The 22,856-nt window shown below is 34.6% G+C and overlaps 1 protein-coding gene across 4 annotated transcripts in view; it reads left to right on the forward strand.

Moving 5' to 3' along the window:
* Positions 1-22,856, forward strand: part of Tmem161b (transmembrane protein 161B) — a 61,701-nt gene that overhangs the window by 10,797 nt on the left and 28,048 nt on the right. For all 4 annotated transcript variants that reach the window (XM_042690805.1, XM_042690804.1, XM_042690806.1 and 1 more), the window contains 3 exons: positions 4,768-4,871; positions 18,543-18,626; positions 21,606-21,703. In XM_042690805.1, the coding sequence (XP_042546739.1) occupies positions 4,768-4,871; positions 18,543-18,626; positions 21,606-21,703 (286 nt within the window). The remainder of the gene's footprint in view (positions 1-4,767; positions 4,872-18,542; positions 18,627-21,605; positions 21,704-22,856) is intronic.

A 22,856-nucleotide genomic window follows, 5' to 3' on the forward strand; every position in this document is an offset into this window, starting at 1 on the left:
GTTTGAATTTTAAAATTGTAGCATGTTTATATTTAAGTTTTGAAGTTTTATTTTTAGTGTCTACAAGAAAGAAGAATATTGCTATTTGGTGTATTTTATTTCTCAGAGAGTTGTTTAATTTTCATTGTCAAGAATTTTTTTTAGCCTACTTGGAAACTATTACTGACAAAAATTGAAATGATCATTCTTCCAGACATTAAAGGCAAATAACTTTGTTGCTTTCATGGCCTCAGGTTAATAGATGTGAAAAGGTTGAAACCTAAGTTATCCCAGTGTTTTGCCCTTCTTGGGTGCTTATGAGCTATTTCATAAATGACTTTCCCCAGTTCCAGTTATCAAGAGAGTCAGAACCTAAGGGCAATGAATCCAGACAGAAACCATCTTTTTGGTCAAGTTATTGTTTTGAAGCGTTGATAAAACCATTAAGGCTACTTGAATCAGTGACCCATATGGTTTTGTCTTTGAGACTTCAATCTTGATGGACTTTGTAGCTTTACTGCATCTCTGCTCAGCTTAACAGTTGTTTTGTTTTTGTCAAATTTATGTTTACGTTTAAAGTAAATATGCTTAAGCATTCTTCTTTAATTACAAAATAAAATTCAAGACAGTTGATTTTTAAACATTTCAGAGAGTCATTTATGTAAAAAACCCTATATATGAATTTTGGCATGAAGATGGGTCATTAAAATGGTTTTTTTTTTAATGTTAAAACACATGTCTGTCACTTAAGATACCTTAATTCTTTTATGTATGTTGTAATCTTGATAGGTGCACTGTAATTGTTAATTATATACTGAGGATCTCAAAGTTACTCTAAATCAAATACTAATAATGTATAATTTTCTTAAAAGATTGCTATTTTGAGCCTGGCCCAAGTGGCTCATGCCTAGCTATTCAGGAGGGCAAGATCTGAGCATCATGGTTCAAAGCAAGCCTGGGCAGGAAATTCAGTGAGACTATTATCTCCAATAAACTACTCAAAGAAGTCAGAAGTGGTATTGTGGCTCAGGTGGTAGAGTGTCACCTTGGGCAAAATAAGCTTAGGAACAACACCCAGGCCCAGAGTTCAAGTCCCAGAACTGGCAAAAAAAAAAAAAAAAGTCTAAGGTTTCTTCCCTTCATTTGTATGAAAAGGAATAACTCGTAAGATATATTTTCCATATAATCTTAAATTATCTATGTTAAATATTATCTGAGGGTAAAATTGACCTTTTTAATAGCACATATGTAGTCACCTCATAGCAATAAATTCTAGAGAAGATTCAATGATTTCTCACAAAAAGTTGAAAGATTTTTATCAGCATATGGTGTTGCATTCCTATATGCATGCACATCTACTTAGGGGGTGGAGATAGGAGGAGGATTGGCTAGTTCAGGGTCATATAAGACAAAAGTAAGGAAAAATGTCTGAGAAATAGAAAATATGATGGAAGATGAATATGATTTGAGTACATTGTATATAATTATGAAAGTAATCGAATGAAACAGTAAAATTTGTTAAAACAGTTCGGGGAGGGGATGTTAAGAATCAGTAATATACACAGGGTGAATTTGATCAAACTACATTATAAGTGTGTATATGAAATACATTTGAGCACTTTATGTCTACAAAAATTTTTAGAAACTTACAAAAGGGGTGGATATGTGGTTGTAGTAGCAGAGCCCTTGCCCTAAATTCAGCCCCCATTACTACAAAGGAAAAAAGCAAAGAAGAATAAAATTTCTATTATACAATAGTATATAGTATAGAACTTAGGGAACATAGGTGAGGTTTTAGAGGTCTTATCAGCTTTAATTAAAAGAGTAAAATGACATAGTAAAATTATTAAAGTTACACTTTTGCATGAATTCATTTAAGTAATTAATTAGAACACCAAGAATGTACCAACCTTCCCATGTTTGTCTTTCTCAAGGTGAGTCTCTCATTCTTTCCCTCCATACATAATCAGTCTCTTAAGTTCTTAAACAATACCCTTGGAATGTGTTTCTCTTCTGGTTCCCAGAAGTACTTCATTATTTTGGAGTTTGGATTTTTATATATTCCTAGTTTTAGTCCACTTCTCTAATTTTTGCCTTAACATGATTTACATCATTTAAGACTGGCAGTATTTCTCATGTCTGTGACAATATCTGTGTTTTATTATTTGAAGGAAACAAATGTTGGCAAAAAAAAAAATCTTACTCCAGTTTATCACATTTCATCATATCTGTTTTCTAGAATAATCTTTCTGAAATCCCATTTAATAGTTATGACATTTATTAGATGTGATCAAGATAGGTTTCTGCTTTTAAGGAACAGAAATATCTATACAAATAACATTTTACAAAATGTTTGAGATATTGTACTACATGACCTTGAAAATTCTGTGATACTATCACTTCCTTGTAGGCCAGGTTGAGGTTACTTACTGTGTCCACAAAACTGACTAAATAGAGATCTTTTACTTTTTGACACCTATAATCTCAAATATACTATCTTTCTGACATGTGTTAATATATTTCTTGGCCTTGTTCTACTTGAACAAGTTTTTTGAAGTGTCGTGCACTGTATGGTGATTGCAGGATTTCTATTATGAATTACAGAAAAATAATGATAGGAAATGGAAAAGAAAAGAACATTTGATGTTAGGTTAATGTAAAAGTTTAACCTAGTTAACTTTAACCTAGTTGGTAGAGATTAAGGCATTAAAATATCCCAAATAGAAGTAGCTAAGGTAGGTTTGTTATACTTTTTTTTAGAAGTTCCATTTAAGAACCTTTTTAATTATTTTTTGAGGAATCATCTTTTTAAAAATTAGATTTAGATGATTGATTGCTTACTGAGTTATAAGAACTCTACATACTATTAAATTGTCCCTTTGTGACATGAGTTACAAATACTTCACTCCAGTTTGAAAGGATCCTTCAGGACCCTCCCAGAGGACCACAGCAGGCAGCACAGGAGAAACGTAAGGTTTATTAGAGGGGCTATATCTCCCCGTAGAGGGAGCACATGGTATCTGCCTCCATCCAAGTCGAGGGTCTGTCTCTGGGGAAGTGAGGTAAAAGGGAAGCCATGTATGAGCAGGTGGGTCTGGGCAGAGAGAGGAAGTGGCCAGCTGTAGGTCTGGAAGCTCCAGGGCAGGGAGTAGCTCAGATCTAGGTGGAGCTGAGGAGCAAAGGTGGGGATATTGCTAACACAGTTGGTCTTCTGACATTTTTATATTACTTCTTCATGCCAAAAATTTGAGTTTCTGAGACTAATAGCACTTTTTTCTCCATTCTTGATAAGAAAAATTCTGTCTCCTAGTACTTGTGATAATAATCATGATGACAAAACCAAACAATACTATCATGTATTAACTGCTTAACTATGTATGAGGCATAATTCCCAACCAGTCTGAAGACATAGATAGAATTATTATCTCTGTTTTATGGAAGAGAAAATAAAGGTGCAGGGTGTTTAATATCTCCAGAATTACACATCTAGTGGGTGGTATAGGATTTGATGACAGAAAATTAGTAGGATTGTTTTATGTTGTTGAGGACCTACTCACTGGAAATAGATGGTAACAGTATAAGTTCAGTTTTCGAATCTGCAATTTCAGTTTTCAGGTTCTGCCATCAACATATCATATTCATACTTCTCTTTTTTGAATGTTAGAAATATCTCAAGATGTTGAGGTGTCACATAGGAATAAGGACACCAAGTGGAAAGGAACTCAGCAAGGCCAAGTTCACTTCTAGAAGGGTGCACCATCAGCCCAAAATCTGGCAAGCAAGCACACAGAGCAGGCAGGCTGCTCCCTTTTTATCCCTAACCTAGCAGGCAGGCCCTGCCCCTCTGCTTGCATTGGCTTATCTCAGGTTCACAATCTGCAAAAGGTTGTGGCTTAATGCATCCAAAATAACTAAAATTGAAGGAGCTTCTAACAGCATGTCTTAATGAAAGTGCTTAGGAAAAGGATGTATATATCTAAAAAGTATTTAACAAGGGTCAAGCCACCTGGTCAAAGCAGGAACTTTTCAGAAAAACATTCTCTCAAGATTAACAAAAAGGAAACAAACAACTTTGATAGAAAGATGTTTTTCTCATGTGAGTCAGGTTCTTTTTGTTTTGTGTTGATACTGTGGCTTGAACTCAGGGCCTGGGTGCTGTCTGTGAACTTTTACTTGAAGTTAGCACCCTACTATGTTAATTTGGAGGTAAGAGTTTTAAGGACTTTTCTTCCTGGGATGACTTCAAACTGTTCCCCAGCCTCCTCAGTACCTAGGATTGCAGGTATGAGACACTGACATACACTTGGAGTCAGGTTCTGATTATTCATCTTCTAGCCTCAGACTCCTGAGTACTGGAATTATTGAATTAACTACTAAAGCTAGCTTTGCATACTACTTCAAAAGCTTATTAGCAAGATGGTGTTTTAGGTATATGGAGGATAATCAATACTTTTCACTTTATTTTGATATCCTTAATTTATAGAAAACATTTATTGGGAAAAGATTTCAGAAGTGTATCTAATTCATTTTACTTTTGTTCACATGGATGTAACACTTCATTAACTTGTAGCAAAGGTTTGTGAGGTGAGACTACATACTGAATTTTAAGTTTAAACTGAGTATGTCATCTTGAATACCTAAATGCCATGATAATGATGTATTTTAATAGTAAACTTATTTTTCTTAAACATGTAATTTTCAAGCTGTATGGCAAGTTTTTCAGCAGTAAACCCAAGTCAGAATTCATTTACTGTTAAATTTATTTGTTTGTTTGTTTGTTTTACACAGGGTGTGATAGGTATACAGCTGGTTGTTACCATGGTGATGGCCAGTGTCATGCAGAAGATTATACCTCACTATTCTCTTGCTCGATGGCTACTCTGTAATGGCAGGTAAGGCAAGGACAGGTTGATTGTGATTGGCATTTTCAGTCTTTAAGCCTGGTTAACTTTCTAGAGATGCTAATTCCTGTTTTTGAAGGTATAACATGGGAAGGTTTCTCCCATTCTACCTCTCTTGGTTTTTTTTTTTTGTTTTTTTTTTCTCTGAGTGTCTGGCCACTGTGACTACCACATATCTTTTCTAGTTAAGTTTAAATGAATTGTTGATTGGGGGGGTGGGAAGTTGGCTCAGTGGTAGAGTGCTTGCCTCGCATGCATGCATGAGGCCCTGGGTTCGATTTCTCAGCACCACATAAGCAGAAAAAAGCTGGAAGTGGCTCTGTGGCTCAAGCGGTAGGATGCTAGCCTTGAGCCCAGAGTTCAGCCCCCAGGATCGACCAAAAAAAAAAAAAAAAAGCAGAAAACCAATTGTTGATAAGGAAGGTGAGAATTTATAATGAAAGTGCTGACATGTTTCCACCATTTATTGGGAGAAGTTTCTACAACATGATTGTCAATGACTCATTTCAGGATTTGTAAGTTAGAGATTCTTTGTTTTATTACAAGAAATTTACTGTTCAATTCAACAAGGAAAAGAATGAAGTGATGTGGGATTTTACCTATTGTACTATAAATTCAATAGTATCTTCAGCTCTTTCTGAAAAAGAACTACGTTGTTCCGGTGATAAATGAACAATACATGAAAACTCGAAAATAGCAAGTTAGATATTTCATATAGTTAGAAGCAAAAAAAAAAAAGTCTCTACACAATATATATGCTAAAATTCTCTAATTCTGGAAGGTAAGTAATAAATTTGCTACTATGTCTAATTATTTATCTTTAATAAATAACCAAATTCTGGTATTATTTAGTATATTCATTTTCTTTTCTTCAAACATTTTGAAATGAGAAAACAATGACTAGCTCTCTTATGAGTAGTTTCGTAAATTGCAAGACAAGTTAAACCCCAAAAACTTCAGCAATTTTTTTTGTAGAAATTGTTAAATTGTTGTGTTCTTCTTTATACATTATACCTTTTTCATATTGATGTTCAAATACAGAAAAATATTTAGTCATCTTTAAAATTGCTTTGAAACACTGGTATGTCTGCATCTGTATATAGTGAATGTGTGAAGGAATAGCTACTTATAGATGTATACTAACATAATAAAAACTAAAGTTTTGGTAGAGTTGAAGCCTGTGTCAGACCTTTAAAGAGGGAAAATCAGTCATCTATAAGTTTTTTCATGTAGCTTTAATACAAGTAATCTGGTTTAATGCTTTACTTAGCAGAACCAGTGTCTACAGATTAAAGGAAATGCATCTACCATGCAAATTATCATTAGTTCTAGATGAAATAAAACCTTCGTTTGTAAAAGTATATAAAATACAGTAATTTATTTTCTCCTCTAAATTGCATGTATCTGAACTCTTATGCTTATAATACAAATGAGACTTCATGAAAGTCATGAAAACATGATTGTTTCAACTTTTTTTACAATTAATGCTTTATCAACTTTTTGTAATATGAAATGGTACCATTCTAATACTGAAAATCATCTAAAATCTCTTCTCCATTTCCTATATAAAAATACTATTGATAAGTTGGGCACTGGTGGCTCACAGCTGTAATCCTAGCTACTCAGGAGGCTGAGATCTGAGGTTCACAGTTCAAAGCCAGCCTGGGCAGGAAAGTTCATGAAACTCTTATCTCCAATAAACCACCAGAAAACCAGAAGTGGCACTGTGGCTCAAGTAGTAGAGTGCTAGCCTTGAGCTGAAGAGCTAAAGAATGGCACCTTGGCCTAGAGTTCAAGCACCACTATCAACCTTCCCACCCCCTCCAAAAAGTATTATTGATAATAAATGGCAGTTTGTATTTTAACCCATTGGATTGAAGAAAGAAAAATCTGAGGGCATTCTTTTAGTTCCTGTAAAATACTTAAAGTAGTTTAAAGGGAAAGATACAACAGGACTTTCATTTTTTCAAGTTTTTTATTGTTTATGTATTCACTTTTGGTGCTGATCCTGGGGCTTGAACTCAGGGTCTGGGCTCTGTCTCTGAGCTTTTTTGCTTGAGACTAGCACTCCTACTTGAGCCACAGCATCATTTCTGGCTTTTTTTTTTTTTTTTTTGGCAGTTAATTGGAGATTTAGATTATCATGAACTATCCTGTACAAGCTGGCTTCTAATTGCAATCCTCAGATCTTAGCTTCCTGAGTAGCTAGGATTATAGCCATGAGCCACCAATTCCCACTTTAAATTTTTTTTAATTAAAAATTTTAAATTACCTGTAAGTAGTTGTATAAAGAGGTTTTAATTCAACATGTCAGTTTATGCGTACAATGCATCTTGATCAGTGTCACCTTTTCCATCACTCTTCTGCATTTGTCCCAACCCAACGCATCACCTCAAGTTACTTGGTTCCATTGTACATTAGATATTATGACTGTATTTGTTCACCCTTTCTCTCAATTTGTCTGTCCCCACTCCTCTAAACTTCCCTGCCTGATAAAACATGTTTCAGCTTCTTGGTATTTATTTTATAAAAACTAAATAATTTAGCGTGTCTTGGAAGTAACTCTATTGAACAGAACTATTTAAAGGAACTATTTAGGTGAAAATATGTATAGATAACACAGTGGATGTAGATAGCCATGAGTATGTGGAAGAATTTTGGCTTTAGAGTTTGATATTTACAGTATTACAACTTTTAAGTTACAAATATATTGTTTGAAATATTCTTAAAAATTACTATTTTCTTTTGGTATCTTGTTAATTTATATCCCTATCACATAATGGCCTCTGTCTTTAGCCTGGTTTAATTGTATTATTACCACATACTTGCATAAGACATATTGATAATTTTTTTAATGTGGTAAGTCATTTGGACCTTTACACCATGAGCTAGGTCAGAGGGGAGATGTTGGGATGTGCTCTGAAATCTTTGTAGACTGAGATCTTAAGACCTTGGAGTTCTTGTCACATACCATGCTAGTTGGCGTGTGAAAAGAGTAGGGGGGGTACCATAAGAGATGGTGGGATATCATACTTAGAAATAGCTTCATCATTTCTTCTCAGATTACATAGCCTGGGTCCTTTGGAGTAATCCTAGCTGTAGGTCAGGAAGGAAGGTCTGGAAAATAGTAGTTTTTATTCTACCTTGAAAATAAAAACAAGGTTGGTGAGTTCCTGGTGTTTTTCTTCAATAGATGATACTATATCTTTTTTTATTTTTTTGCAAATGAGAAAATGAGTTTTAAGTGATTTATTCAAGTTTACATTCTAAGAAAAGAAACAGATTTGGAAATCCAACTTGCAGTCTAAGACAGCATTCTTCTCTTACTTGTGTGTTCACTTTCCACTATTTTATTTGCCTGTAGCTAATTATGGAACCATGCCAGTAATCCCAGATACTTGAGATGAAGGCAGGAGAATTTGGGGTTTGAGGCCAGCCTGTGCAAAGGTAGTGGTAAGACCCTCTCAAGAACACATGTGGGATTGTAGATCAACTAGTAGAGTACTTTCCTAGTGTTCACAGGTCCTAACGCTCAATTCCTAGTACTGGAGATGGGGTTTTCCAAAGTTAACAATTTGTAAGTTTTAAATTGTACATCATTGTGAGTAGCATGAAAAAATTCTATTCTGTGCCTCCAGGGATGTGAATCATCTCTGTCCAACATCTGTCTACTGGATCTGCCTCTTAGTCAATTAGTAGCCATCTCAGGTTATCAAATCTACTCTCTGGTACTAAAGTGCTATGTTACTCTTACAAGCACATATCACAATGCCACAATGCTTACATCATTCACCTATTAGTTAGTCTCATCATGTAGGCATTTTATTATACAGGAAGTGTGGTTGACAGACCACATGAACACTTTTAGAGTATATTGTTATAATTGTTCTATTTTACTATTATTGTTGTGAACCTCATATGTTTAAACTTTATCAATAATGTATATATGTAGGCAAAAGCAATATATGCGGGGTTTGGTACTGTTTGCAGTTTCAGGCATTTGCCAGGGTCTTGGGCAGGTTCCCCGAAGGTGTGGGATAGACTACTGTGACCACACTACCTCTTGCCCTAAAGTGTCAGATTTGAGCAGTTTTCATTGAGATGGAACGAATTAAAATTATCTTTTTTTTTTCTAGCTAGTCTTTGCCTGTTAGAATATATCCTTTAGGTTATAAATTACGTATAATTCCTCTTTACATTCTGTGTTCCATAGCTGTTCTGCTTGTGTTAACCAGTTTGTGTTCTCAGTCAAAGGAAATAATAATCATAGATTGGATGGCCCAAAACCTACTAAATATGAAGTCGAATTTAAGAAGTATTTTCTCATTTTGTCAATACTTTATCTGTATCTCTTACCTTGCCATTTGAGATTGTTTGTTCCTTGTTACTGTTACAATATTTTAAGTTGTACTCTGTCCTTCCAATATGTAATAGGAATATGTTGACTAATTAGTCTGCAATCTGACAAAATCTAACACAGCCTCAAATCTGAAACTTTTTGAACATTCATGTGATATCATAGGTAGATAACTCTATACTTGACCCTTGGGGACTAGGTTTTAGTGAAAACATAGGTGCTTTGAAAATACTGTGTAAAATTACCTTCAGGCTATGTGTATATGAAACATAAATAAAATGTGTTTAGACTTTACTCTCATCTCTAGGATGTCTTCTGTAAATGCAAATATTCCAAAGTCTGAACTCTTAAAACACTATTTTTCTAGATATTTTAATAAGGGATACTTATTAAGGGATTATCAGCCTGTATTATAAAAAATATTGCTCATTCTCTTTTTGTTTTTTTTTTTTAAATGACTTTATTCAAGGAGCTCCTAGTTTAACAAGAACTTTTAGTAATACTTCTTTGGTTTACAACTTTTAAGATGTATTGTTGACTTTGGAAACTCAATTCTGAAGTGCCTGTGCTTTCTAACTAACAGAAATGCTTCTTCATTCTGTTGCTCTTTTTCCTCAGTGTTTTTTGTCATGTCCACTGATTTGTGGCCAAAATATTCTCTAATTCTACTGTAATTACAGTTACTTTTTTTTTTTTTTTGGTCCAGTTGTGGGGCCTGAACTCTGGGCCTGGGCACTGTCCCTCAGCTCTTCAGCTCAAGGCTAGTGCTCTACCACTTGAGGCACACCGCCACTTCCGGCTTTTTTTCTTTTTTGCTTATGTGGTGCTGAGGAATCGAACCCAGGGCCTCAGGCATGCAAGCCAAGCACTCTACCACTGAGCCAACTTCCCAGCCCTACTTTTTGTTTTGAAGTTTGCTTGGCCTTCTTTTCATGAAGAGATAAGTGATAGGTTACATTCTTTGTACATTTGAATAGTAGGTTTTACATGAAGTGTAGGATATTGCTTTTTCTCCATAGTGGCTTCCATGCTGTATTTGCTCTGTATTTTCCTAATTGTTTTAGCTCAAACTTCATGCATTTTTCTCCACCCTTTTATCTCCCGAATCTCTGACTTTGGTCTGCTAATTCCTTCATATGTCCCTCATCAAACCTCTGTTTTGGTCAAATGTATTCTGATTTTGTCTCATCTTACATTGGGTAAAGAGGGTATTGTGGTACCTTCATATTTGATTCTTTAATTCATTTTGCCTGTTATTGTTGCATGTGTCCTAATCACATGCAAGTTCCCTTGGTGAGAGAAGCCTACTATTCAAATGCACAGTAGGTGGGACCTGTGACCTAAGGGAAAAATTTAAACCTTCTGCTACCTTTATTGAATGCTTGTTTCCTTCTTTGCTCTCTTTGCTTTAGCTGTCTTCATGATAGTCTATGAAATTTTCCAATGAATAACATTATAAAAAAATAGATTTCTCTTACTGCTGCTGAAAGATTGCTTCGGTTTTAAGCAATCTTCATTTTCATTTTTTCAAAATCTTGAAAATTTAGAATAGAAACTAAAATTGCCTTTAGCTACTTCTGTGGTATATAATGAAGTATCACAGCCTGAGTGAAAGTTTGTTTTTCATAGTTTTGGAGCCTAGAAATCTGAAAACAGGATCCAGTTACGTTGAGAACTCCTTTTCAGTTTTTCCCAACTTCTTGTATCTTCATATGGTAGTCAGCTTGCTTCCTTCATTTTAAAATCCCATTTATGGATCTCACCTTTACAACTTGTAAATGCCTATCTTTCAAATAGCATCACATTGGGGATCAGATTTTAATATAAATATTGAGGCTAAGAAACACATATTTAATAAATGAGCCTATGTTGTGTACTCTGAAGTAGAGTTCTATATGATTGTGTTTTAAAACTCTTTTAGCTTTCTCTGTCAATACTTTGTTTTTTGGTATTTGTTCACTTTCTCATTTCATACTCCTAAAAGTTTTATTTCTTAAAAATTTTGAAGTTGTTTGCTGTACATGATGTTGCTTCATAAATTTGTAAAATAAAATCTAAGTTCATTCCATATTCTCTGCAACATACTTTTGTATTAAAGAGTGGATATGAGAATGGTCATTGTAGAACTATTTCACAACTTTAATGAAATACAATACCAAGTTAACTTTATTCTGAAGTACTACTAACAATTTCAACTGAACATAAGTGTGAGAAAAAGCCAATAAATTGCCAACCAATGTAAATGTTATAAAATTGATTTTTTTTTAGTGAGTTTCTTTTTTACTTCAAAAGCCACACAGGTCTTTAATATGGGAAAAGAGACAAACTGATTTTAAAAAAAAAATGGCACCAGGTGCTGGTGACTTACTCTTGTAATCTTAGCTATTCAGGGGGTTGAGATAGGAGGGTCTTGGTGCAGATCTAGCCTGGGCCAGAAAGCCCATGAAATTCTTATCTCAAATTAATCACCAAAAAGCCAGAAATGAAGTTGTGGCTTAAGTGGTAGAGTGCTAGCCTTGAGCACAAAAGCTCAAGGACAACACATAGGCTCTGAGTTCAAGCTTTAAGGACTGGCATCAAAACCAACAAAAACAAAAAAACATTTTAGTGGACTATATTCTCATCACAAAGAAAAATCACTATAAATTTTGTTGTATTTCCTTCTAGTAATTTTTGTTTATTTATTTTCTTTTTATAGGTGATATGCTCAATTATACTTCATACTCTTCAACATACCAACATAAAACATTTTTTCCGCTAATTGTATTATCATGGCTATTATTAACTGCTGCATGGACTCTAAATCTAGTGAACTTAAATATCTGTTCTCCAAGTCAACATTAGAAACGCATAGTACAACACTTGCAAGAAAGCAGTCACTTTGCTAAGGTATAATATCAATTTAGCAGCAAAATAAAAAACAAAATGACACCAGAATACAAAGAATAGTAATAAATATAAACCACCTGGTATAAACTGTATATGAGGCACTGACTGTTGTTAAAGAAAATCATGCAAACAAACTTATTTATACCTTGAATCCATGATCCCTGACCATAGGTGGTCACTTCATGCTGCCAGCCATGTTTTTGTAATCTACTTCTTAGTCAGAATCTTCTCACCTGAAATCTTTTGTGTGCATGCCTCAGCTTGATTATGAGTTCCAGAAAACAGAGCCCACTGCTGTCATCTTTATACCCCTAGTTCATGTACCAACCCCTAACTTAATTTTTACTTAAAAATGTGTATGCATTTAAATTTTTGTTTATTAAAGAAGTGTTAAAGAAGGGCCAAAATCTTACACTTAAGTGGTGAGGTGGATTTTAGTGTCTCTTAACTTCCACCTAGGTTTTGCTACTTGCCCATATCATCCCCCCCTCCCCCTTCTCTCCAAAATGTAGAGTTTCTAAACTTAGGGCTTTACACTTGCGGGTCATACAGAATACCATTTGAACCATGCCGCCAGCCCTTGTTTTTGAGATAGGGTCTTATTTTTTTTACCCAGGCTGGTAGACTAATATCCTCCTATTCACATTTCCCATGTTAATTGGTAGGACAGGCATATGCCTTCACATCCAGCTTTTATGTTGAAATGGGTCTTACTAACTTTTGTACCCAATAACCACTATCCTTCCAATCTCAATCTCCTGAGAAGTTAGGATGATGGGTGCACATCACTATGCCCAGCTCTTGGTTGAGATAGGATCTCAAAAACTTCTTGCCTGGAATGGCCTTGAGCCCTAGTCCTCCTAAGTATCTAGCATTACAGGTGAGCTACTGATACTCAGCTCCTTCTTTTTTGTTTTATATCTTAATGTCTTCAGTTTCTGTTCGTTTTTTTTTTTTTTGCAAGCACTTATTTTCTTCTAATCTCCCCCATTAAAAGTAATGGCAAAGCCAGACCCTGGTGGCTCATGCCTGTAATTCTAGCTACTCAGGCAGCTTAGATATTACGATCTTGGTTCAAAGTCAGCCAAGACAGGAAAGTCCATCAGACTCTTTTCCAGTTAACCACAGAAAACTGGAAGTGGAGCTGTGGCTCAAAGTGGTAGAGCATTAGTCTTGAGCAAATGAACTCAGGGACTATACCCAGTCCGAGTTCAAGCCCTATTATTGACAAAAAAAGAAAGAAAGGAAAAAAAAAACAGGTAATGGCAGCAAAGAAGAATAACAACCTTGCTTGCCTCCACACTAAAATGAAGTACTTGTTTTCATTCCCTGGTATGTGTTTATTTCTCTTGTTTCTCTTTATAGTCAAATTAGTAAGTTGAATTATCCACAATTTTTCAGTAACTGTTCAACTTTATATCATGTTTATTCTTTGTATAGATCACTTTATTTAAAATTATTTGATATGGGGACTGGGAAGGTGGCTCCATGGTAGAGTGTGTGTGTGCCTTGTGTGCATGAGGCCCTGGGTTCAATTCTTCAACACCACATAAGCAGAAAAAAACAGAAGTGACGCTGTGGCTCAAGTGGTAGAGTGCTAGCCTTGAGCTGAAAAGCTGAGGGACGCCACCCAAGCCCAGAGTTCAGGCCCCACGACCAACAAAACAAATAAAACAAAAACATTATTTGATTTAATTATTACTAAAAATGGATTTTATTACAACTTTTTTTATTAAATACAGCCATTAGCCAGTGACCCAAACTATCTCTGAAGTTTAGATTTTAATGCATAGTTGTCCTTTTAACATTTTCACTTGATGTCCAAAAGGCACTTTTATAATTATTACAATAATAATTATTATTTATTACTATTTCTATTATTTTGGTGCTAGTACTGGGGCCTGAATTCAAGGTCTCATGCTCTTGCTGGCTTTTGTGTATATGGCTAGCTCTTTATCTCTTGAGCCTCATTCCCACTTCCTCTAAAAGACATTTGAAAGTCAACATCTTTAAATTGGTTTCTTCCTGCTTTATTCCTTGTCAATAATGTAGTATCATCTTCAAATCAGAAATGTAGATATCCTTTATTTCTTATTGTTTTTACCTGCTACTTTAAGTCTTTCAGTAAAGATTGTTGATTTGCTGTCCAAAAATATATCTTCTATTTTTTTCTTGCTTTTCTTTAACTCACAGAGCAGCAAAAAGGGATTATAAGATGTAAAATAAATTATTTTTCCTATTTTGAAACTAATATTTTAGCTTAAAATCTAAATTCAGTACTATGATCTCTGAGATTACATGATTTGCTCCCTTCTTGGATATTTATTTTCTTTGTTACATTTCTTCTTGAGGCTTCTGCCTCATTGGATTTTTAGTTATTTCAATACTGTATGTTTTTTCTTCCATGTTCTTTGTGTTTTTGGAATACTGTTCCTGCCTGAAGTGATCTTCTCTTTACTTTTCTTACCCTTTGGGCTGCTAGTTAAATGTCTCAGGGGAATTATCTTCACATGTGTCTCATATCCTTTCCCGCCATTTGGTACTTGCTGTGACATCACACTTGTGATTTATGTTTCTTTTTTTTTTTTTCAGTTGGTTAAATTCTACCCTGACTGGAGTAGAAGCATCAGAAAGGCAGGGACTTTAGCTGTATCGCTCAGGACTGTCCATTGTCAAGCACAGTACCTGTTAAATAGAATGCTCTCTGTAAATAGCTGGTGAATGAAGGGAAACATACCAGTCCTAAAAGCATTCAGCATCTTTAGGGTTCAGCTTTGAAAAGTCATATTGCTAATCAGTCTAATAAAACTATAATAAACGTAATCTATTTTAGCAAAATGAGCTTAAAAGAATAAAATGGAGCAATGTTGAGTAAATTTTTAAAGTAAGTGTTTTTTTAGAAAATGTAAAGGTCTGAAAATACTTCATCATTCTAAATATAATTTAAATCTTGCTATGCTGACTTTATTTACTGATTATTTCTCAAAAGTGGACAACTAATTTTAGTTTTTTTTAAATAAGTTATTTACTGAAGTGTTCTGAATTTATGTACTCATTATATGTAGATTCTGTATATGATATGTACACATGCTCAGTCAGTACTTGGAGCTTTCCTGGTCATTCATGGGGGCATAATGCACAGTCATGAAAATGTTGTGTGTATCTATACACATGGTTTCCCAGTCGGTCTTTCATGAGAACCTTTGCCTTCTTATTTTAATTCTCCCATTTTATCTCTGCTTTTTTCACTTTTGTTAGTGATTTTGCTGTTCAAAATTCTCCCTATGCTTAATATGGAAGTACTGTCTAGTATTCCCAAGTACAAGAAAACTGAGCTACCTTACATGAAAATCTGCTGGAATAATTCATAAAACAGGAAAATGTGGTATAGATATTAACATAGCAGTGTAGATATTGGATAAGCTTTGCTCAGGCGTAAAGTATGAGAAGCTGGTCATGAATTCGAAGTTAAGGAATCAACAATATATACATGATGTAAAGTAGATAGGAGTACACATAAATCAAGATTACTGTGTGCTTTCATCGATCAGTTGATTGGTCCTTTGATGAAAATATTGTGACCTAGAGGCTTGCAGGAACCTAACCCTCTATTTCCCCTAGGAGCAATGGTTCAGTGTTCGCGGCGACTTTATAGAACATAACTACCGCGAATAAAGAGAATTGACTGTAAGTTAAAGTTCTGGACTTCAATAGAAATTTCAGGAAGTGTCTACTCGTTAACTGTAATTTAGGGACTTTTTTTGGTTGGGAGATATATATATATATATATATATATATATATATATATATATACACATACAGACATACATATACAGAGAATTGAATATTTTCAAATTCTTTTGATTCAATGATCCTTTATGAGCACTTACTATATGCCAGTAACAGTATACAGAAAAACAATTAAACCAGAAAGTCTTCAGGAGGATTAAATTGCATTTTAATCCAACTCACCTGATGTCAACTCAGTTTGCTATAATTTAGTTTTGACACAGCCTTGAGTTAGTGTGGATCCCACAGGTTAAAAATGAGAGTCCTGTACAAGTGTGCCTTTACTCACACATCAGCTTTAAGTTGTTGGGGGTAGCCAGGCCACCTGTACTTCTGACTGTCTAGCTACAAATGCAGGGGTTCCTAAGACCGCCTCAAGTTCAGTAATTAACTGGAATGACCAACTCAAGAAACTTATGATTTCGGTTTTCTATAAAGTGTTCATATGGGTTAAGGTCTCTGAAAGAACACAGAGCTTCCTATTCACTCACTGCAGAGTCAGGTGTCACCTTCAGAGTGTATCAGTGCATTAACCAACCAGGAAGTTCCATGCCTTGATGTCCAGATTTCTTATGGAGTTTCATTCATAGATCTGATATTGTTTCATTGATTTTATATCATTGATCTATGAATTGAAATGACTACACTTAAATCTCCAGTCTCTCTAACAAGTTTAAAGTCCTGGCCCTCTCAAATTATGTGTTTGCATTTCTGGTGTCCACACAGAAGCTACATAGTAGCCTGTCAAGAAAATTCATTTGTGTAACAGTTGCCTTTGTCACTTAATATAATCTGGGGCTTTTGAAATTTTGTGTCAGGAACTGAGAATTATACCAGAGAGTCTACTTTGTAAATCATAGGATACAACTTCAGGGTAAGTTAAAGTATTGTCATATAGGAACATAGTTCTTTATAAATAGAAGAATATATGTAGAAAATATCAGGAGAGAATTTCTGAGGAATAAATGTCATTTAGTCAGAGTAGTTTTTTTTATTACTTTCCATAGAAAACAGTTGAAGATGAATCTGCGGAAATAGACTAAGGGAACACAAAGTTGTAAGCCTAATATACATTTGGATCTTGTGTGTTTCAGTGAAAAATTATGAGCACAGAATAATGTAATGAATTTCTCTATTTTCAACATGCTAGTGGTCAGACTTAGTTCATTTGTATCGCCCTTAATCTCTTCTCACTCCAACTGTAGTAGACTATCTTGTTTCTTCAGTCATAAATATTCCAGTATGTATCTGTAGAATAGGTGAATTTTTAAAAAGTTATCACAATTCATTATCATAGGTCAGAAAATTTAACAATAAAGGGATGGGCACATGCCTGTAATACTAGCTATTTAGAAGGCTGAGATCTGAAGATCGAGATTCAAAACCACTTGGGCAGAAAAACCTACAAGAATCTATCTTTAATTAAAATAGCGTGGCTGAAGTCCTGGCTCACATGGTAGTGTTATCTTCTATGAATTAAGAAAACCAAGCCTGAATTCAAACCCTGTTATTGAAAAAAAAGGTGGCTTCCTAATAACATCAGATATTATAACCAGTACTCAAATTGTCGACTCTTACTGTTTTAAAAATAGTAGCCAAGGAAGTGGCGCTGTGGCTCAAAGTGGCAGAGCGTTAGCCTTGAGGGAAAAAGCTCATGGACAGCGCCTAAGCTCTGAGTTCAAGCCCTAGGACAGATTAAAAAAAAAAAAGTTCTGGGCTGGGATGTAGCTCAGTGGCAAAGTGCTTGCCAGCAGGTATAATGCTCCAGGTTCTATCCATAGTACCCGTCCCCGCCCCCCCCATAAAAAAAGCCAAAAAAGTTTGCTAATATTTTCTAACAAGGATTTTTCACATTAAAAATTGTGACTTGTGATTTAAAAATTGGGAATTCCATCAATATTAGGTCTTTGTTTCTTTTATAAAAATAAGATCTTGGTTAAGGTCCTTGCTTAGCTGTTCACTGATTGTTTTACCTTCTGAGAAGCCTTGGACAAAATTTAAACAAGCATGTACTTGCTTGAGCTGATTAGTGATTATGAGGGGATAGTTGATTCATTTCGATATTTTTATTTTGTGATAGAGATGAATATACTCAGTTGTCGGAACTCTAACCAAATAGTGTTACACTATTACACTATAGCCAAGAGTAAAGGGGTTTGTAAGAAAACAGTTTTCTCTAATTGTTATAAACTCAAACTCATGCAAATTCTTCAGTGAAATTCAAGGAAGGGAAGGAAATGCCTGTAAATATCTGAGCATTCAAGCAAGCAACTTTCTTTGAAGGATAACTATCAATTTCTTCACATGAAGAGTGGATAGAGAATTAATATGCTCCTGTCCCATTGCCTGGAGAGATCAGTTCACTTATTTCTAACAACAGTATAGGTTATATGAACTGTACTCTTACTGTAGCAGGGCCTGGCATCTAGTAAGTGCTTGGTGTTAACTGAATTTGAATTCAAACCCTTTTTAAAGACATTAGTAGTATTTATTTTAGATTACAGTTTTCACCTAATATTTCCTTGCCAGTTTCTTCACAAATAGGAAACTCGTTAAATATTTTTAGAATAAAGGAATAATCTAGTGTTATGCTTTACTCAAAGGATTTATTTTCATTTTTCCCTCAGTTTGAGATGGTACCAACATCCTACAGAAGAAGAATTAAGAATTCTTGCAGGGAAGCAGCAAAAAGGGAAAAGCAAAAAAGACAGGTAAGTTATATTGGTGATCTTATAAAGTATTGACTAACAATTTATACAAATGTTTTATGCATAAACCCTATGCATAATTTATTTTATGCAAATAAATGATTAAAGAAACATCAAATGTGCTATAAACCGTTGGTATACTTGTGGTTATAACCTATGCAGTCTAATAAGTAGAAATTATAAGACAAAACAATGGTTATTTACTAAAAATCATTAATTATATTTGTTTAAATTATGAAAACAATAGGAGATTAATCATGTTAAAGAGAATTTTATTACACAATGATTGAGGAGAGAACTGTAACCCATGTACTTTATTTAAAGATGTCAATTGATGTGAGTTCTTTCTTTTTTCTTCCTACTTATTTTTTAATTAGTTCATATTATGTTAGTTGGTAAACTGACTTCTTTTGGATTGCACTTTCCTTATTTTTTAAAGTAAAAGAGGTGGACTGAGCTGGGTGCTGGTGGCTCATACCTGTAATCCTAGCTACTCAGGAGGCTGAGATCTAAGGATCACAGTTCAAAGCCAGCCCGGTCAGGAAAGTCTGTGAGACTATTACCTCCAATAAACCACCAGAAAACCAGAAGTGGCACTGTGGCTCAAGTGGTAGAGTGCTTGCCTTGAGCTGAAGAGCTCAGGGACAGCACCCATGCCCAGAGTTCAAGCCTTTCGACCGACAAAAATAGAGAGAGAGAGAAAAGGTGGACTGTATAACTTTATAGGTTCTGTTTATTTCTTAAACTTTCACAGTGCTGGGGACTGAACCCAGGACCTAAGCAAGAATTCTATCACTGATTTATATCCCTACCACTTAGCTCTTGAATACTTTACCTATGATTAAAGTTTATAGAGAACTGCCTATCAATGATAGCTTTTGTGAAATGGAAACACTTAATGTAGTCACTTGGAAAATTTCTAGCTGAGTACCAGTAGCTCATTGCCTATAATCTTATCTACTTGGGAGGCTGAAATTAATAATATTATGACTCCAGTGCAGCCTGAGCAGTCGGACCTGCTGCTCAACAGAAATCTGGATGGTGCTGGCACTTGCCTGTTATTCTAGCTACAGTGGGAAAGCCTAACTTGGACAGATTGTACCCAGGTATGCACCCTGGCAGAAAACAAAACCCTATCACAAAATAATCAGCAAAAAATAGCAGGGTTGAAGGTGGAGCTTAATTATAAAACCACCTGCCCACCAAGCTCAAGGAAGTTCAGTTCAAACACAAGTACCACAAAAAATAGAAATTAAAAGGAAAGCAAACTTCATCCAGTATTAAATTTGCTTATCTTTATTTAAGTTTAATTCACTGGGAAGTGTTCAGACTAATTATCCTCCCTGAATTGGCCTTCATTTCCTCAGCTGTGGATTCACTTTGACTCTGAAATTATTATTTTAACATATTATTAAACATTAGAGACAATAATGATCACCAAATTTCTCATGTATATTGCAAAATTATGTTAACCTGACCTAACGAATTTGTAGGTGCTGAAAAGTTCTTTAGACATTAATGGTTGTTTGGCATACAATGGAAATTTGGAAAGACTGTTTTCTGACTTTACTGCCATCTTCTTTTTCTTTTCTCTTCATAAATATACCTCAAAGTCATGGGAATATTCATTAAAAGCCTTCCTTTTCATTAAGTTCTTTAATAAAATATTCTTGTCTAATAGTATAGTTTCCAAAACTAATTCATACATTCATGTGTAATACACAGAGCAACCCTGAATAATTTAACTTAAATTTTACTAAGGAGAAGTTGTTGATCAGAGATGCTAAATGCACTGCCCAAATTAACATACTTAAGGGCCAGGATTTTAATCTGGGTTAGTTTTCTGTGTACATATTTTTTTTCTGCATTCTACCTCTACCTTCATAGTTCAGCACTTGTAGAATTTAGTTAATGCAATATGATAATCATTTTGTAAATACTTGAGTTTTTAACACCTTGTAATCAGTAGATATTTAGTAACATTTTTATATGTTGAACATGATTTATAATTGCAGAAAGATGTACTGGTGATGTTCTCTTGTCCCTCGTTGTTTTAATTGAGATTTTTATCTGTTTGTATTTATTCAAGAATAAATGAGGGGCTGGGAAGGTGGCTCAGTGGTAGAGCGCTTGCCTTGCATGCCTGAGGCCCTGGGTTCGATTCCTCAGCACCACGTAAGCAAAATGAAAAAAGCCGGAAGTGGCGCTATGGCTCAAGTGGTAGAGCGCTAGCCTTGAGCTGAAGAGCTGAGGGACAGCACCCAGGCCCAGAGTTCAGACCCCACGACTGGACCAAAAAAAAAAAAAAAAGAATAAATGGAAACTTGCCAGAATTGAAACAAATGTTACTAAAACTTGGTTTAAATCATTCTCTGTGTATTTGATTATCTTTAAAAATTAAATTTGGTTTATTACTTTCTACATTTGTCTTTAAAACCTAAATTTAAGAATATACAGATGCACTTGAAGAATTCTGTTTTTCTGTCTGTGGCTTTTTGTAGAAACAAATATGTTAGGCTTTCATGTTTCTGACTTTCTTGTGTATATTAATTTTACTATATTTCTTCAACTCTTATATGTAGTTAAATATCTGTGTGTGTGTGTGTGTGTGTGTGTGTGTGTGTGTGTATGTTATTCCAGAGACAATATATTTTGTCATCATTCCCTTTATTTTATGCCTAAAGAAATAGATGTTAGATAGCATTAAATCTATGAGAGAGAACAGGAGAATGGTTGGGTGTACTAGCAGCCAAGCTTTTGTTCTTGTTCTTGTTTTTGATAATATATATTAACATAATAATTTGCATCAGTATTTTGGACTCTCCTTTTTAAATTTTTGAGTTACCTTCTTTAGGATGAAATAGTAGGAATTCTGCTTTTTTTCAAATGAACTTTTAAATTTCCTTTGTATTTAGTTGATAGAAACACTTGGGTAGCAGTGTAGATAACTTGTCTTCTGTGTCACTTGTCTGATTTTTATAGGAAATATAATGGTCACATTGAAAATAAACCACTAACTATTCCAAAGGATATTGACCTTCATCTAGAAACAAAGTCAGTTACAGAAGTGGATACGTTAGGTAAGGGAAATCTTGGTAAAGTGTTCTGTCAATCTCAGTTTTATATTATGGAAGTGAAAATACCTTCAATTTATCTGTTGTGGCTAGATCTTTTTTTTCTAATCATTAAGTCTATTATGTAGAATATGATATCTAAGAACTTAGAAGATCAAGATGACTATTTGAATTCAATTTGTCTGTTTGCCTTACCTGTAGCATCATTTTCCCCATTCCTCAAAAGAGGCTAGTTTATACAAACCTGTTATATACTTTTGTTTAACTTGAAGTCACAATTTTATAATCTCAAATTCTAAACCACTTTTTGCTCCTTGAACTAGTCCACTCCTTTCATTGTGCAGTTTTCAACTGTATTTGTATATTTGTATTGAATTACTTACATTTTCAGTAATTTATTCTAACGTACTAGAAAGGAATTTTAGAATCTGAAGAACTTTACTTATTCAATATTTACTTTTATCCATTGGATATCTCAGAATAAATCATTTACTCTCTTCCGTCTCATGTGTCAATTTCTACAATAATGACTATACTGATTTCAAGTTTAAAATGAAATGTATATGAAATTGTTTGAATCTCATGTACGGAATTATTATTTGAAACACTAGTTTTCAAAACATATCACTGTACATTAGGATCACTAGAGAAGTTCTTTACAAGATTTGTCACTCCTACTCTTTGAGATTCAGTGACACTTGAGATAGGTTCTGGGACAATTTTAAAAGCACTCCAAGGGCTGGGAAGGTGGCTCAGTAGTAGAGTGCTTTCCTTGCATGCATGAGGCCCTGGGTTCGATTCCTCAGCACCACATAAGCAAAAAAAGCCAAAAGTGGCTCTGTGGCTTCAGTGGTAGAGCGCTAGCCTTGAGCTGAAGAGCTGAGGGACAGCACCCCGGCCCAGAGTTCAGGCCCCATAACTGACAAATAAATAAATAAATAAATGCACTCCAAGTGATTTTGATTTTTTACTGTTTGAGAACCACCTGATCATGTGATAACAAAGAATAGAAAGTGGGACATTAAAATTATTTCGATGATGCATAGAGCACCATATGTCATTTGACCTTTTCTGGACTCAGACCAGACTTGAAAAATTATAATAGATTCTTCTGGCATTTTACATATAGTGTGATATGAGTATCATCAAAATATTTGAA

The sequence above is a fragment of the Dipodomys spectabilis genome, unplaced genomic scaffold (assembly GCF_019054845.1).
Source record: "Dipodomys spectabilis isolate Male_0828 unplaced genomic scaffold, ASM1905484v1 ptg000140l, whole genome shotgun sequence".
NCBI classification, from domain to species: Eukaryota; Metazoa; Chordata; class Mammalia; order Rodentia; family Heteromyidae; genus Dipodomys; species Dipodomys spectabilis.